This window comes from Ambystoma mexicanum, chromosome 4p (assembly GCF_040938575.1).
Source record: "Ambystoma mexicanum isolate Mex_15411 chromosome 4p, UKY_AmexF1_1, whole genome shotgun sequence".
NCBI lineage: Eukaryota > Metazoa > Chordata > Amphibia > Caudata > Ambystomatidae > Ambystoma > Ambystoma mexicanum.
In genome coordinates this window covers 180755673-180771642 of record NC_090927.1, presented here as the reverse complement: position 1 = coordinate 180771642, position 15970 = coordinate 180755673, and the positions used below count along the sequence as shown (strand labels likewise).

At 40.4% G+C, this 15970-nt stretch overlaps 1 protein-coding gene across 4 annotated transcripts in view; it reads left to right on the top strand.

Annotated features, from left to right (window-relative positions):
- Window positions 1-15970, top strand: part of PTK2B (protein tyrosine kinase 2 beta) — a 998240-nt gene that overhangs the window by 627630 nt on the left and 354640 nt on the right. For all 4 annotated transcript variants that reach the window (XM_069605649.1, XM_069605652.1, XM_069605651.1 and 1 more), the window contains 3 exons: window positions 5340-5427; window positions 7335-7414; window positions 15433-15495. In XM_069605649.1, the coding sequence (XP_069461750.1) occupies window positions 5340-5427; window positions 7335-7414; window positions 15433-15495 (231 nt within the window). The remainder of the gene's footprint in view (window positions 1-5339; window positions 5428-7334; window positions 7415-15432; window positions 15496-15970) is intronic.

The following is a 15970-nucleotide window of genomic DNA, read 5'->3' as shown; positions in this document are numbered from 1 at the left end:
ATTGGCTTCAGTAATTATTGAAGACGTGGGTCAAGTCTCTCATAATAAGTCTCCTTCATCCCCCTCTCAAAATCCCCCTGAATGTAGAGACTTTGAAAGCTCAAGAGTTTCAATCATGACTGACTATGCACAAGCATGTTCCATGGATTCAACAAGGCAAGATGAGGAGATCTCTTTTTTGCAACCTACCCCTCGTCATTGCCAAACCTCTGATAAGAAACAACAATTAACTGTATCTTTGCCAAATCCTGTCCTATTAGAAGTCACTTTGGGAGCTATTAACACTACTATGTCTACTTTATTCAAGCTTTTTAACTCTTTGGATCAGAAGTTAGCTGTTCAAACCGACAAGATAAATTATATAAGTGATTGGATGAGAGATACCTCACTTAAATATTCTAAAAGTCTTTCTTTAGTAAATCTGGAGCAAAGAATTGTACAGCTTGAATCCAATCTGTCAGCTTATCAAGGTTCAAACGCACACTCAGGAACATCTATTATACAGCGTCTCTCACATTTAGAGAGTATGATCCAAGACCCTCTAAATATTACGCCAGCTTTACCAATGTTTGCTAAAATTATTCGACCAATTGAATGTGTTGAGGAAGCTGATACGGTAAAACATAACGAATCTTGGATCAGTGTTGATTCGCCTGTGAGAACTGTGGGTCAATCTATACCCTGTCAATCTCGTGGGGGCGTTAACCAAAATGTACAAAAGATAGGAGGATCTTTGTTAAATAATAGAAAAATAAAAGTGATGTCATCTAAAGTTATACAAAGAAATAAAAAAGCTCAGTCAGATTTAAAAAAATTACCTCAAATACATCCTTCTTCGGATGTCACGAAATCTTTCACTTACAGTGCTGTTGGTCCGCCAGTTATATTTGATTAGATAACTAATACTGACTTGGTCCTTACAGCCAGCAATTCGTGTGTAGATGAAGTTTTGCAAGACATCTCTCCTCCTTCTCAAGTTGTTCCTCCTCTAGGTATCCCAAAAGAAGTTCTCATTCCATCTCCTAACTATGACCCGTTGAATGAGCTGGTACTTCGTTTGACATCCAAGCCTGATAATATACAAACAAAACAATCTTGCCCGATTGCACAAACGACATTAGCTGTTCAACATGGTGTCGTTTCGACAGGTGCGGGCAAGTTACATCCTACTCTCACTCCGATGGCGAAAGTTGAAGATCGTTTAAGTGCATTAAGAACTGCAGTGGATTCCTATTTACTTAATAGAATATCAGAGGTGCTACCTGAAGCTTCACATGTCCTTGAACATGCCCCTCTCATTCATAATTTTAACAAAAATTTGCAAAATGAAATCCGATCTCTCAAAAACAGATCAGATAATTGCACGAAAATCATGCCTCCTGCTAATAGTCAGCGCCCTCAAGATCCACCTAAAGATAGAAATAGGAGTAACATGGATATACGTAATGGCAGTAATAAACGCTACATAAATGACGATAGTGCTGCATTTTCAAGTTTCATACTCTGAATCTGAAATGTCGCCATTGGTCCTTCCCAAAGTACGATTTATGTCGTGCTAGTATCTTCAATATATTTGGAGATATAGAGGGACTGGAAGCCATTTCTTCTTCAGATGTGGATCAAGTTGAGTTTCTCTGCGACAAGAACCTTTCCATCGTTAGGCTTTGGATAAAGTCTGGTATTGTCCATAATACACTATGGCATGCCAGAATGGATTTGTTTAATCTTGGTTTTTTTGTTAGCCCAAGACCCAGCACGACAGCAATCTGAGGAGATTGATGGTAATAAGTCTATTGGTGGCACCATTCTCGAACCCTCATGTGCCTGCAATTATTGCATCAATCAATCGCCATTAGATCCCAATGTGGAACCTAACATCTGTTCGTAACCACGAGCAACCATCTCTACCAACGAGTTTTCACTTGATAGTTGGAATACTAGAGGTTTCTCTCATTTACAGTGGAACTTAGATAATGGTTTGAATAGTTACGATATTGTAGCTCTACAAGAAACGTGGTTAATAAATCCCCCCTATATGGGACGATCATGAGATTGGTTTACTGCCAGCAATCCATGGTGGTAAAGGTAGACCCACAGCTGGTTTGTTAGTAGCAGTGGAAGTGAGCAGGGGTTTGACAATTTCCCCCTGGCAAACACCAAATAAATTCATACAACTGGTTAAGATCCTTTTTAACTCACAGACATACGCTCTTATTAATCTTTATAGAAACCCAGCAGGCATTACTGATGACAGCTTTCATTATGCTCTTTCCTGTATTTTCGAACACATCTCTGACCAAAATAATGTCTCAGGAATATTCTTAATGGGTGATTTGAACTTTTCCTGCTTTCATTCGAACAAGAGGAATAGGAATCGGGAAGGTGCAAGATGGTACTCCTTTATGGAAGATCATGGTTTAAAGATGGTAAATGGTGCAATCATAGGTGATATTCCACCTATGAATACCTGGGAAAGAGACTCCTCCAAATCTACCATCGACTATATTTTTGTATCTAATTCCATCTTCATGAATACCAGCAAATTTTATTATAATCAAACAGATATCCAGTGATCACCACCTCTTAGCCTTATTTTGGGTGATGGAAAGTGGTGTTCACCTGAAAACTGCACTGTACTATAAACATACTGTATCTGTTAACAATGGCAGAAACCGCTTCAAATGGTCTGTCAATAAATTATTAGCTTTGAATGATGCTATTCTAAAAAATCAAAGTTCACACAAGCCTGGTTCTTATATAGATATCTTAAGCACCTTCGCGAATCTCTATCCTGTTTGTAATGAACCAGGTAAAAGACATGGTTTTGATCTAGCTCTCTGTGAACGAAAGAAAGCCTACAGAAAAGAGATCAGAAAGTATCAGAAATTACCCATGATTGATCGAATTAAAGCAGTTAAAGTTGCCTCTTCGAGATATCGAAATTGGGTTCGAGCAAGGAGAAGCTACCCTGTACCAACTAGATGGTGAATGCTTTCTGTCAGCTTGCCGTGGTAAAAATTCGACCATGATCTGGGAGCTGTTGAATAAATGTAACATCTCATCCCAAGATCATGTGCAGATCAATGGTTTATCTGAATCGGTGTGGGTTACACATTTTTCATCCTCATACGACGATCCTATGATGAATTACTATAATCACAATAGCAAAGTTGTAAACAGTTGGACTTTACATTGTACAAGATTTGCTATTCAAGCCTTTATTAAAGCTTCTTCATCATCTAGAGCGGCAGGCCTGGATGGACTGACCAAAGTAATGCTCAAAAAAAACATAACAGAATGGGCACTAATCTTGAATAATACTTTTCATCACATATTACAAACTAAAAATATTCCGCAATCATGGCGTTCTTCTGTAATCATTCCGGTCTATAAAAAAGGTGATCGAATGAATCCTAAAAATTATCGTCCAATAACGTTACTAGACATGCCAGGAAAAATTTTCTCCAGACTGGTGCTAAGAGATTTTAATGCTTGGTCAAATAAAGTAAATCAACGTGACCCAGCACAAACTGGTTTCGTGGCAGGTCTAGGCACTGGCGTTAATTTAATTACTTTAAATGCTATAAAACAACAAGCAATTCATAAGAAGCAAGCCAGATATTTTGCGTTCGTAGATCTTCATTCCGCTTTTGATTCGGTCTCAAGACCAAAACTTATAGATAAGCTAATCAAAGCGGACTGCCCATCCACTCTTATTGACATTATTTTTGCCCTCCACTCACAAACTAAGGTCTATGTAAGGCTAAACTCTGAGGGTCTTCTATCAACCCCAATTTCAACATATAGAGGGCTGAAACAGGGGTGCATGTTAGCGTCTGCCTTATTCAATTTTTTCATTAATGATGTACGTTGCATTTTTGGCAAAGTAATCAGTGATGCTCCTAAATTGAATAGTGTAAAAATTTGTGCCTTATGGTATGCAGACGATCTTGTTTTGGTATCAAAAACTCCGAGTGGTTTACGCAATCTTTTGTTAGCATTATGCTCTTATTTCAAAGAAAATGAATTGGTAGTAAACACGAGTAAAACACAAATTGTCTCGTATGTTCCTAAAGGCTTACGCAAACACTTAATGAACTGGCAGATCGAGGAAACACCCTTAAAGATGGTACCAAATTATGTTTATTTGGGCCTTATCTTTGAGGGCAGTCTAACGTTAGACTCACATCTAAATAAAATTAAGTAGAGGTTAATCACGGCAATCTGTCAGACACGAGTAATCATGTCTAAATATGGTAAATTTTCCATCAAAGCTGCCATTACTTATTGGGATCAGAATGTCGTAGCATCCATTCTTTATGGTCTGGAAACACTAATTGTCCCCTCAGGGTTTCTTAATTTATTAGAAGCCAAGTTTTGGCGTGCAATTTTAAATTTACCCCAATGTATTCCTGATGTGTTAATAAGATATGAATTGGGAATAATTTCTCTTAAGTGCATTATATAACTGGCGCCTACGTGCCTTATTTCGCAAATGCTTATTATCTACATATGATAACTCTACATTATCCACCATCTCAAGCTATTTGCTCAATTCTACAGAAATATTTCCGAAATATTGGTCTACGAAAATATTAACAAATATGGTGCATGCGGACATATCACTTGAACTGCTTACAGTTCATCCAGAGCAAGCAAAGAAGAAGGTGTATATGATGGACTGGATTGACACCAGAACTCAGTGTTTAACCTATAACGACTTTGATTCTACAATCTTTGGCCCAAAACGTTTTAAAAACATTGCTTCTTATTAATGCTTAGCACCATCTGCTGCCTTAAGAACTGCCATTCTTGGTTTGAGGTTTAACATCTGGCCCACCCGTGAGGTCAAAACAAGAAGGAAACAAATCTCCTCTGACCTCAACTGGTGTAGGTTCTGTAAAAATGTTATGATTGTAGAATCTCTTCAACACTTAATATTGGAATGCCCGGCACTTAGCACTTTAAGAAAATTGCACTTTGTTAATCACTTTGCATATTTTGCACAACTTGATCCAAAAAATAGATGGGTCGCCTTGGCTGCCACTGAATGAATGAGTATAAAAATTGCAACGATTAATTTTTTACAGGCCTTGAACCTAGAATGATGATTTTACAGCAAGTTATGAATTTATATGGTTTTTCTTAATTGGATTTTATGTTTATGAATTTTTCTAATTTGTATAAATTGAAAAAGTTGATGTAATTTCAACTATATTCAATAAATAAATAAATAATAAAAAAAAGAATCGATACTAGTATCTTTGTAACTATCCTCTAGTTGTTGTGTGTCTTCCTGCCTGACGACGATGATGAGATATTCCTGTTTTGTATCCAAGGTATGATCTCCGAGTGCGGTATCTTCCGGAAGACTTCATTGAAAGTTTCAAGAAAGACAGGACGACGTTATTATACTTTTACCAACAGGTAACTTTACACATCTTGGATGCATGTTTGAGCTGCAGGTTCTTTCCCGGCACTAGATTATAATTAAATTGACATACATGCATACAAATGAATACATGTATTACACCTTTAGCTATTTAGTCTTTTTGTACACAACAGTAGTTTCAAAGACAGGGCTCTACACGAATTGTGTCGTTCTTGCTTTTTGTCCTTTTTTTCCTGAAATCATACGGTTACTATGAACCATGTTCTTCAACCATCTGGAAGCTGAAAAACAATTTTTACATGCACTTTAAATCATACATAATAATAAATAAAGGGTAATGGCCCCAAAACGCCAGCATAGTGTTTGAGAGATGTCATCAGACCCCTTTTATGGCATTGTAGTGTCAGCCGTGTTACAGAACCTCCCCTTAGCAATGTACTTCTCTAATAGCACCCGCGGTTGGGAGCCGGCCAATCAGGAGGCTGAAAAAGAAGGTTACTACTCCCGATTTAGCCCGTGTTCCAAGCTGCTACATGGCCAACTCTGCAGCCCGCCATTTTACCACCATCTTCCGTTCCTTTAATAAAAAAAATGTTTATCTAAACGTCCCTCCCCAATCCCACTTACCTGATTGTGGTGGAGGCACTGCCCGCCACCGCCACCGTAGCTCCCCTGCATTTCCCTTTTCTGGCCGCCATGGTAATGGAAGAGGGGCTCCGTACAGAACCCCGCCTTCTACTGTCATGGCAGCCATCTTGGCAAAGCATTTTCATCCATTGAAGGGGACGTGCGTGGTGTCCTGTTCAATGAAGGAAAATGTTTTTTTTTAACACCCCGGCCTTCCGCTTTGGTAACTTGGGGTTCTAAGGGTGTTCATAACCCGTCCGACGGGCCATACTGGGGGTAACATCCCAGTGCCCTCGTAAACTTCCCTCGCTTCGCTTGGGCCGTTAACTCGGGCTGCCAGGTCATTACCCCTGGTATGGCCCATGGAACGAGTTAAGAACGCCATATTAGACACCTTAGGTGGATATAAAATATATGTACGCATAGTCGATCCAAGCTCATTTGAAGTAATCTGATCAATGAATGGCATTGGGGGCAAAGGTTCAATAGCAGTTTCCGCAAAATGCTTGAATGTTTAGAGGGAATCGAAATAAAAGTTTGATGAGCAGGAGCTAAAACCACCCATCTTGGTATCAGCCATCAGCCAGTAAGCAGGAGCCTGCTATGGTGAGCGAGGAGGTATGACAAACCTAACTTCCACATTAGACCCAGATTATAACCGTTTGCATTTACATATGACCCATTAGTCTTTAAATGTCTTCAACTTTATACACATTCTCCAACACAGAGATGTGATGTCACATTGGTATGTGGCCAAGTGGCCTGGGGTGCCTACATTAGCTCCTGCCAGCTGTTGGTGTCAATATAACCAAGCTCCTAAATGCTACAGCTAGGAGCCAAGGATCCACTGCCAAGCATTTTCAGTCACTGATTTTCTTTCTTTGAACAAAAGCGTGCATTGCTCTATAGCCAGAGGCACATTACAGCTACTACTCTCCCTGCTGCTGACCTCAGATTTATGGTCATTCAGACTCAGACTCCTACTGTATCTGAGACACAGCCGTCATGACATTTTCGACACTACAGCAGGAGCCTGTTACCTGTGGTTCTGCAGATTTTGATTCCCATGATCCCTCACCATTGACTATGCTGGCTTGGGCTGATGGGAGATGTAGTCCAAAGCATCTTGAGAGCCAAAGGTTGCAAACCATTGACCTATGGCATTAGAAAGAAGGAATGCTTGGTGCTCTCTGTTGCAGTCCTGAAATGGTGTAAATGATAGGGGGAGAGAGGTCACTCTTACTAATGATTATTTGACCTTCATTGAAGAAAACAGAGAGTCTGCGTAATAACGGTACCCCTTTCCCTTTTACAGTTGCGTAATGACTACATGCAACAGTATGCAACGAAAGTGAGTGAGGGCATGGCCTTGCAGCTGGGATGCCTGGAGCTCAGGTAAGGGAATGTGTCTTATCAAATCTAGATTTGAGAACTATCATACTATATAATTAAAGGCCAGATGTATGTTTGTTCGAAGCTGTCATGTGCTTGCTTCGCCTGTTACCACCACTAGATGGAGCTGTTGCAGTACGCATACAATACTAAGACTTAAAGTTAAACTTCCAGGTGAACAAAATGTGTATTTCAACAAAAATGTTTATTTCAACAACAAAAATGTGTATTTCAATGTGTATTCCTGCAACAAAAATGTGTATTTCAACAATAACATACAATTTGCTGCAAAAAAAGACAAGACTTTAACAGCCTACTTCATGTTACATGAAGAGAATCATGCTGCACGTTAATTGTATCACTCAAACATCCTTCAACATTATGTATTTGAGTCCAAAACCCATAAATCGAATCCAAGACAATGAGGAGCAGATACAAGAATTGGCCATATGTACTATGTTGAAATTTCTTCTGATTCTGAGATATTTTGTTTGAGGTACTACTCCATGAAAAAGGATTAAGACCCTTTAAAACATTGTTTTTCTATTAACATTAATTACGTGAAGATACAACACGTAAAATATTTACACTCTGAAAATGTATTCTTTTACACACATAAGCCGGTGTACAGAGGCTTTTCCACTAGTAATATAACTTTTTTTTAATCAGGTGTTACCAATACTGTACAAAAAATTGAGAAAAACACAGATATGCTGAAGCAAATGAACACCTAGCAGACTTGCCAGGGCCAAGTGGGTAGATTTTAGTGCTCGCCTCAGATACGGCCACAGCATGCACTTTACAAGTTTGAGCCTTGCAGCAGGGCCGACTCAGCCCTTCATCCTTTCGAGGTTAAATTGGATAACATTCAATTGATTAATAATAAGACTTGCTGCACCTCATCGAAGTGTTGAGGAATGCCCCATATTCCGCTGTATAAGAACGCTAATTATCTCAAATAAGTTGAAGCATAATATTTTATCTCAATAAATGGGAATGCAACAATAGTGGCCACTTATGGCTCAATTTTTCCCGACTGCATCCTGAGATAAATTGGAACTCCTCCTACAAAATCACTGAAGTTCTTCCGGGAGCAACATGTCACTTGCTGGGCGAGGATCCCCCAGCCATGTCCTGACAATCAATCTAAGTAGGCCCATTGAGATGACTAGAAACATCTCCTTCTGGCTGCTATTTGAAGGCTGCGTCTAAGAATAATTAGCTGGAAGGAAACATGGAATATGCTGTGACCTGGTACTGAGGGTCTCATTATAGCCTGGGCGGTAACAGTAAAACAGGCAGACTTTGCATAATACCACCTGCTTTACCATCCTCGCTCTAGTATTTCAAGGGAATGCCGCTGGCAGTAAATACTGCACTACTACAAAATGGTATTTCACCTTCAAAATCCTCCAGTTTTTACATCCATCCAAGCTGTGAAACTTGTACTAAGTCCTCAGAAACTTTTTCAAAAGATTTATTTCTCTCCCTCTACAGTTGGAACACACAAGCTCTGATTTACAACACAGTGAAGCAGTTTTTTGAATGGGGACATGGGAAAGGGGTGGACATGTGGGGATGTCCGATGCCCGCTTTACCCCTGCAAAACCTACAAAGGGTAAGAAATTACCCTTTTGTGCATTAAAACAGTTTATAGTAGTGTTTCGTACCACTACTGCACACTATCCAATTCCGCCATCAGTTGGGATTTAAATGGACAGATGTAAAAAATGATCAAATAAAAGTAGTGGTACATCTTTCATACAACAGGTAGCATTCTAGCAATTTCACTACTCTTACTTCTGTTGTGGTGGTATAGCTGTAATTGGGCAGCTTTCAATAATAACGTTGGTGGCAGTGGTAATTTGCATTGGTGGTACCCCTTCCAAAAAATCTGCCTAAACTACAATCAGGCCCCTACTCTGCAAACTATCTTTGCCCAATCACCTTTGACTACTGGTCATGACAAGCAGATTGGAGTATTTTTGACGAAATTAATTATATGTTTCTTTTTACTTCTTTTTTAAATATCAAACCAATACTCTATTCAAATGCTGATATAATCATACTTAATCCAAAACCTTGCAATTATCCAAGAGATATTGTGTTTGTTAGATTTACTTGTCATCGTAGAATTTGGCATTATCCAGACCTACAAAGTGTCATGTATAAGCCATGGCACTTGCCCATTTTAATAATGTATCTGTATCCCCAATCAGTTGTTTATTCGTCAGGTAACCACTGCAGACCTGCTAGTTGTCAAACATCAGTAGTGACACAACCCCATGTTTTATTTTATTCAGCAACATGGTTACTTTAAACTTTATGCAAAAATAAGCATAACAAGGTTAAAAACCACATCACATAATCAAAACAAAAATCAAAAGACAACCCACCACAATTCATCATTGTAACTTAAATTACTTCCATAAAAAAATGTCATTTCAATTGTGTTCCAAAAATAATACATTGTAATTATGACTGCGGTTTGATTCCCTAAAAGCATTCTCTGCCAGAATTAATTTCTACGTACAAATCCCCCATTAAAAAAGTACCTAACTGTGTCTAGGAGGAATCGATTAATCATATTCCACAATCAAATTTCTCAAGCTCTCCATATACCCTTGATTATTACAAACGCTGCAAGTTCTCGAACTTCTCAGAACCCTATTCCTTACACCCAGCACTTCCCTAGAAATAAGCATATTTAGTCGAAATCGCATAAAAACTGTCACGCCCACTTACTGCAGCATGTCTTACAATATTATTACAGTTCCTTTTAATCTGGGCATAAAGATAATAAATCCTTAAGCAATTTTTGTTCGTGAGATGCAAATAATTGCTTTCTCTTTCTGATAAATCTTTCTGGAAAATAACAGCCCCGAAAACTCCAATATTTAGCCATGACTTTTCATTAATATCTAACATTTTAATATAATCCTCACACTCTCTTAGAAAATTATCAAGGGTTTTACAGGCTATGTTATGGCATTTATACCACACCTGTACACAAGTGTTTCTAGGTGCGAGCTAGAAGAGCTTCGTCAATTCTCCAAAAATACTATCTAGCTCTGTTTCATACATTGGGCCTCATTCCGAGTAGGGCGGTAAGGGATACCGAGCACCGGTAAGGAGACCGGTGCCGGTAATCCCTTACCGCCCTACTACGAGGTCCCTTAGCGGGTCCCTTCCTTAATGCCAGGTCTGACCTGGTGTTAAGGATGGGACCTGTTAAGGTGCCTGGGCGCAAATAACAGGCTTGGTATACGCCGGCACGTTATTTGCACCCGCCCCATTGCCATTGAGCCCTATGCAGGATCAAATGGGGAATGGTTTGGTGAATGGGGACTTAGCAGTCCCGCCAAGGTCGGACTGGACCGATAAGTCCTCATTGCACCAAACCAGAGTCGGTACCGGTATGGGAGGCAGTCATGGCGCAAATAGCGCCATGACTACCACCATACTTGTAATGTCCCCCATTATCCTTATAAACACCATTAGTCTTCTGTTTAATATGGTAGCCTTCTATTCACTTAATGGTAATTCTAGTCTGGGGCTCCAGAGGGCAACCCCCATAAAAAAGCAAAACCCTCCAGTACCTCCAAAGAGCCACAGTCCATCTTCATCTGTATTTCCATTCCATAAATTAAAATAGGGACAACTTTATTCCGATAAAGATTTATTAGCGCTAGCCACGAGTATGCCGTTGGGAGGGGTTAGAAATGAGAGCTGGCCACAAGGTTGTCATGTTTTCACAAAAATATATTTATTAAGAGAAAAGGGGTTGGGAAAATGCCTCTCTGACGCTATGCTAAAGAGGAGTTTCCCTGCGTATAAACCAAAACCAAGGATCTGTCTGTGTCAGGATGTCAATAACTGAAAAAAACGTCCTTGTGTCCAAAATGTCCTATCCTGACCCTCACACTAAAAAAAATGACAATATGTAAGGAAAATATCTTCAACTGGCCAAAAAGTGTTCACAACTGAAATAAGTATAATGTTCTCCAAGGCGGAAGCCTTTGGTTCCAGAGGGTGGATCCCTTTGCCTGGATTCTCAATTGTAAGATGAAGAATCACTTTTATAAACAGTTCCTTGACATCTTGTTTGGACTCACAAGATTCCTGTTTAGACAACCAAGTCTTTAACAGTCTTTCCTAAATGCAACTTTCTCCGCAGTCTGGATAGCAATGTCTTTCTTTAATATAAAACTTTCCAGGGTTCAATAAAAAACACCTATCTTTCTTTTACTATTTCTTGTGGCTTGCAAACTGCCTGGTTTACTCTCCTGCCAGGTTCCTTTATGCAAATGCCAACTGCCTGGTGTACTCTCCTGCCAGGACACTTTCTGCAACGTCAACTGCCTGGTATACTCCCCTGCCAGAACATTTATATGTCTTTGGTTTACCCAGACTTCTTATTTGCTTTACTCTTCTAGTGTCTTTGGCTTATCAGGACTTCTCAGGTGCTTCATTCGCCTGGTGTCTTTGATTTACTAGGGCTTTTCTTATGCTTCTCGCCTGGTGTCTTTGGTTTATCAGGGCTTTTCATATACTTCACTCGCATGGTATCTTTCTTTACCCGGTGTATTCATTTGCTTCTCTGTATCATAAAATATTGCAGGTATGGCCCTCAAGGTTGATATGTATACTCGTGGTAAGGTTTCTTTGAATTTGGTCAGACATTTACATTTCATATATTCACAGTTCATTGGGGTTTGCCTTTCTGCCTTCTGGTATAAAAGTACGCTTTTTGTTGTATTCACAAAGTTACAATGTTCAAATTGCTGTTGGCGCGGTGCCGGAATGCTCTGGGATCCCCATTAGCTTTGGGTAGAGTTACCAACTTTCTCCAGCGTCTCTGGTCAGGTTCGTGCTTCTGTGGTTTGCTGCTGTCAACCGTTTTCAAATCTGGAGGCAGTAGACGTTCTTCCGGCCTTCCTCGCAGATCTGCGATTGTACGCCTGCTTCCCTTCTGGACCTGAAATGGAGAATAGCAGCCCCTCGTCTCGCTGAGCGCCCAGCACCCTCCTCGCGGCTCCCAGCATCTCCACGGCACTTCAGTCTCTACCTCTTCATCTCCCCACCATGCCGGTATGTACTGTTTGTGAGCTCTTGAACAGAAGCCAACGTCTTCTCCTTCACTGCCTCACTGAACAGTGCACTTGTTAGGTTTAAATGTCCCCCAGGTGCTTTAGAAAAACAGCTAGACTGTTCAAGTTGTTGGTACATGGTTTAAACTCCTGCATCTTCCTTGTCTCAATACTTGGAGAATTCTGGGAGTTGAAGTTCTTAGATGGTGTTAAAACCAAAAAAGTGAACCACTGTCATTGCTCTGGGCAACTTTCCACACCACCGTTGTTTAGCTCACCTGCGCCATTGCAAAAGAGGTCCAGCCATATGCAAATCAGTCAGGTACTGCGACCAAGATGTTGTTAAACACGTGGTATTGGAATAGTTTTGTTTACTGGTTTTAAAATAAGGAATTTTAGAGGAAAAGGGTGTTTTGTTTGAGGAGTGCAAGTTAGTGTCATGGTTGTATGTTTGGCTATGAAAATATGAAGAAGAGTGTTCACCTCTCCCACCAGTGGAAACATAGATCTGACATTATGCCATGAAGATCTGGGACATCAGAGGATCTTCCTCATAAAAAAGGGTCTTGGGTGTAAGGCTGTCTTCCTCATGGGATAGGGGGAGACAAGGCATCTTGCCCAGTTAAGACATGACATCCCCCCCCGGTAGCTCTCTCCTCCCATGTGATCCTCTGTCATGAGACCACCCCCAGCGTCAGGATCAGGTAGCGGCTGCCTTACCCTGGCCACATGGGAGGTGGTCACCGCCCGGGAATCTGTGATGACTGCACTGGATTCATCACACCTATAATCTTTACCCACATTTTTAATATTTGACAATATTGGAATCATTTATTGCTTTGTTTTTAACCAGCCATTTCCTGGAGAGCTTTGCTTTCATCCTAAAGGCCAAATACTTAAAGACATCGACTACCTTCAACTAATTATTCATAGGTTTCCATGTAAAAGATCTATGTTTGAACTTTGTCGGTTAGATGCATACTCACTGCATCTAGACTGCAACGAGGCCCCACCGGGGTTCTACCTAAAATAATCACTTCATCAGCGTACGGTAACCAAGGTATTTGCTAAGGACTTCATTTAGGAGGATCATTCTTAAGCTCTTCAACATATACCATAGATCAGCAAGATAGTGATTAAAAAGGATGGGGCCAAAATAACCCCTGTTTAACACCTCTACTTAGGGGAATATTTTCAGAGAAGGACCACTGCGCATTCTGTTTTATTTGTATAGAATTATTTTCGTGCAGCTTCATAATCACTTTAAGTAGGTCACAAGGTGTCTTATTCTTTAACAATTGCATCCATCACCAGGCCCTTTCAATCGTATCAACGGCAGATTTAAAATCAAGGAAGGCAACAGGTGCCTTCCTTGATTGGAATTCCTCCTTGGTTGAGCATTTTATTGTGAAGTCACTAATCTGCGTACCAAGTCCCTTCCTAAACCCCATCTGTTATATATCTAAGGTTCCCCTTTGTTTTGACCATTCCTGTAATCTCCCTAACATATGACACAAAGATTCTTCCTGATGTATCAGAGAGATTGTCCTACAGTTAGTAACACATTTATGGGAACCTTTCTTAAATATGGAGACAGTTCAGATGTATTTAGGGGATTCTGGGAGAATAGAATTATTAATACAGTTCTTATATAAAGTGCATATAATAATAATCCAGGGTTCCGAATTTGCTTTAATAATCCAGGCTAGGATCCCATCTGGACCTGCCTCCCTAGAGGGTTTTAATCTGCCTATCGCTTTCCCATTTCCTCTTTTGTAAAATGATCCTCTAACGACAGTAAGCTATTTACTTTCTCCTTCCTCTGGTCACATCTCCCGACCTCTTAGAATCGTACTTAAACCTCACACTTACAGTGCTCTATCCTTTACTTTCTCCTTCCACTAGCTACTCCTCTCCTCACTTCTTCCCCTCTTCACTCTGCCACTAAACATTTGCTTATAATATTGTCCTCCCAAAATACCCTCTGCTCCTTCGTTTCTTCTTCTTCGAACCACCTCTTCTCAATCCTTGCACCTTCTTGCTCTGCTTTGCCTCCACAGCCTTCCCTTTCTGTCTCCTATACTCCAGAATGGGCTCATCGCCTCCTGACAGCCATTGTTAACTGCCTCCTGCTCTTATAAAGGTTTGGGTCCTGCCCTTGAGCTTTCCTAACCATAAGCGGGTACGACTGTGAAGAATACATGTGTTCTCAATGAGGTTGTGCTGCTGGATGAGGCTAAACAGACAGAGGCAATTTTAGGTTAGGCCGCCATCTTGCTTTTTTTTTTGGTTTACATTTTCTTTTTGCCACGGTGCAATTATAAACAGCACTAGTGTCTACAATATCTCCGGTAGACACTCTACAAGTCAGAGTGATCCACCCTTGTACCTTCTGTCCCACTTCCTATCTCCTTCTCTACCAACATTCTGATGGGCTGCATATATGCCCTGGAAAGGCTGGCACTAAAGTGTTCGCAAGTGGCTGAAGTTGTGGCATGATAGACGATGCTTCCCTCTGCTTCCACATATGGCACGCATGGGTAAATGAATTAGAGCTACTAGCAGGGATTGGGGGTGTTGGGAGGGAGAAACTACAGGGAGTAGTCGGTTGGATTCAAACTCCTTCAGAATTGTTTATAAATCATGACAGGACTTTCTAAAATACATAGGCAATGGCTAAACCTCACTCTAAATTCCTTTATTTGGGGTGCAGGTTATTAATTGCTAGTGTAAATTGCTGTGGTAGACTATGCGGATCTAATATTGTGGGATACATTTAGTGCTAAGAACTGTGACATTTTGTATAAAGACTGTGCCACTCATCACATTGCGACATTCATTCTACTGACATTTGTTTTTGAAATTAAGAGATTGTTTTGCATTTCCGATGTTGTTGCATTAATTTAAGTATCTGCTTCTGATCTCTCATAGGAGGTTCTACAAGGACATGCCACACAATGCACTGGATAAGAAATCCAACTTTGACCTTTTGGAGTAAGTGTATTGTCTTAATTTGTTTTATTACCTGCTTGTTTGGTTACATGAAGAGGCCTTCGATATTTGTTTTATCCATTTATTTCCCTATTTTACTTGAACCTTTTTTTCACACTTTTTTAACTTTTGAGATGTCTCAGCCAATAAGAAACAAGAGATTCCAGGTGCTATTAAGTGGTAGTTGCCTGGGATTTCTCATTCCACTTGGATAGGCCAAACTGACGGGCCCTCAGTGCTTGCTCCCTTCCACTCACCCCTCTCCCTTATTGCTGTGCACATCTTCATGCCCCGCCCTTTATTGATCCTGACCACTCAAACTGCAGCGACCTGTGTTGCCCAGCCTAGCCAATTGTCGTTCATACCTTGCCCATTTTCCCCCTTATCTTGCCGCTTCCTCTCTCTAACTTTGGCATTCGACATACTTTTGCCTACCGCCATAGCCAATCTTTGGGAAATTCTTCTTCTTGCCTCTTCT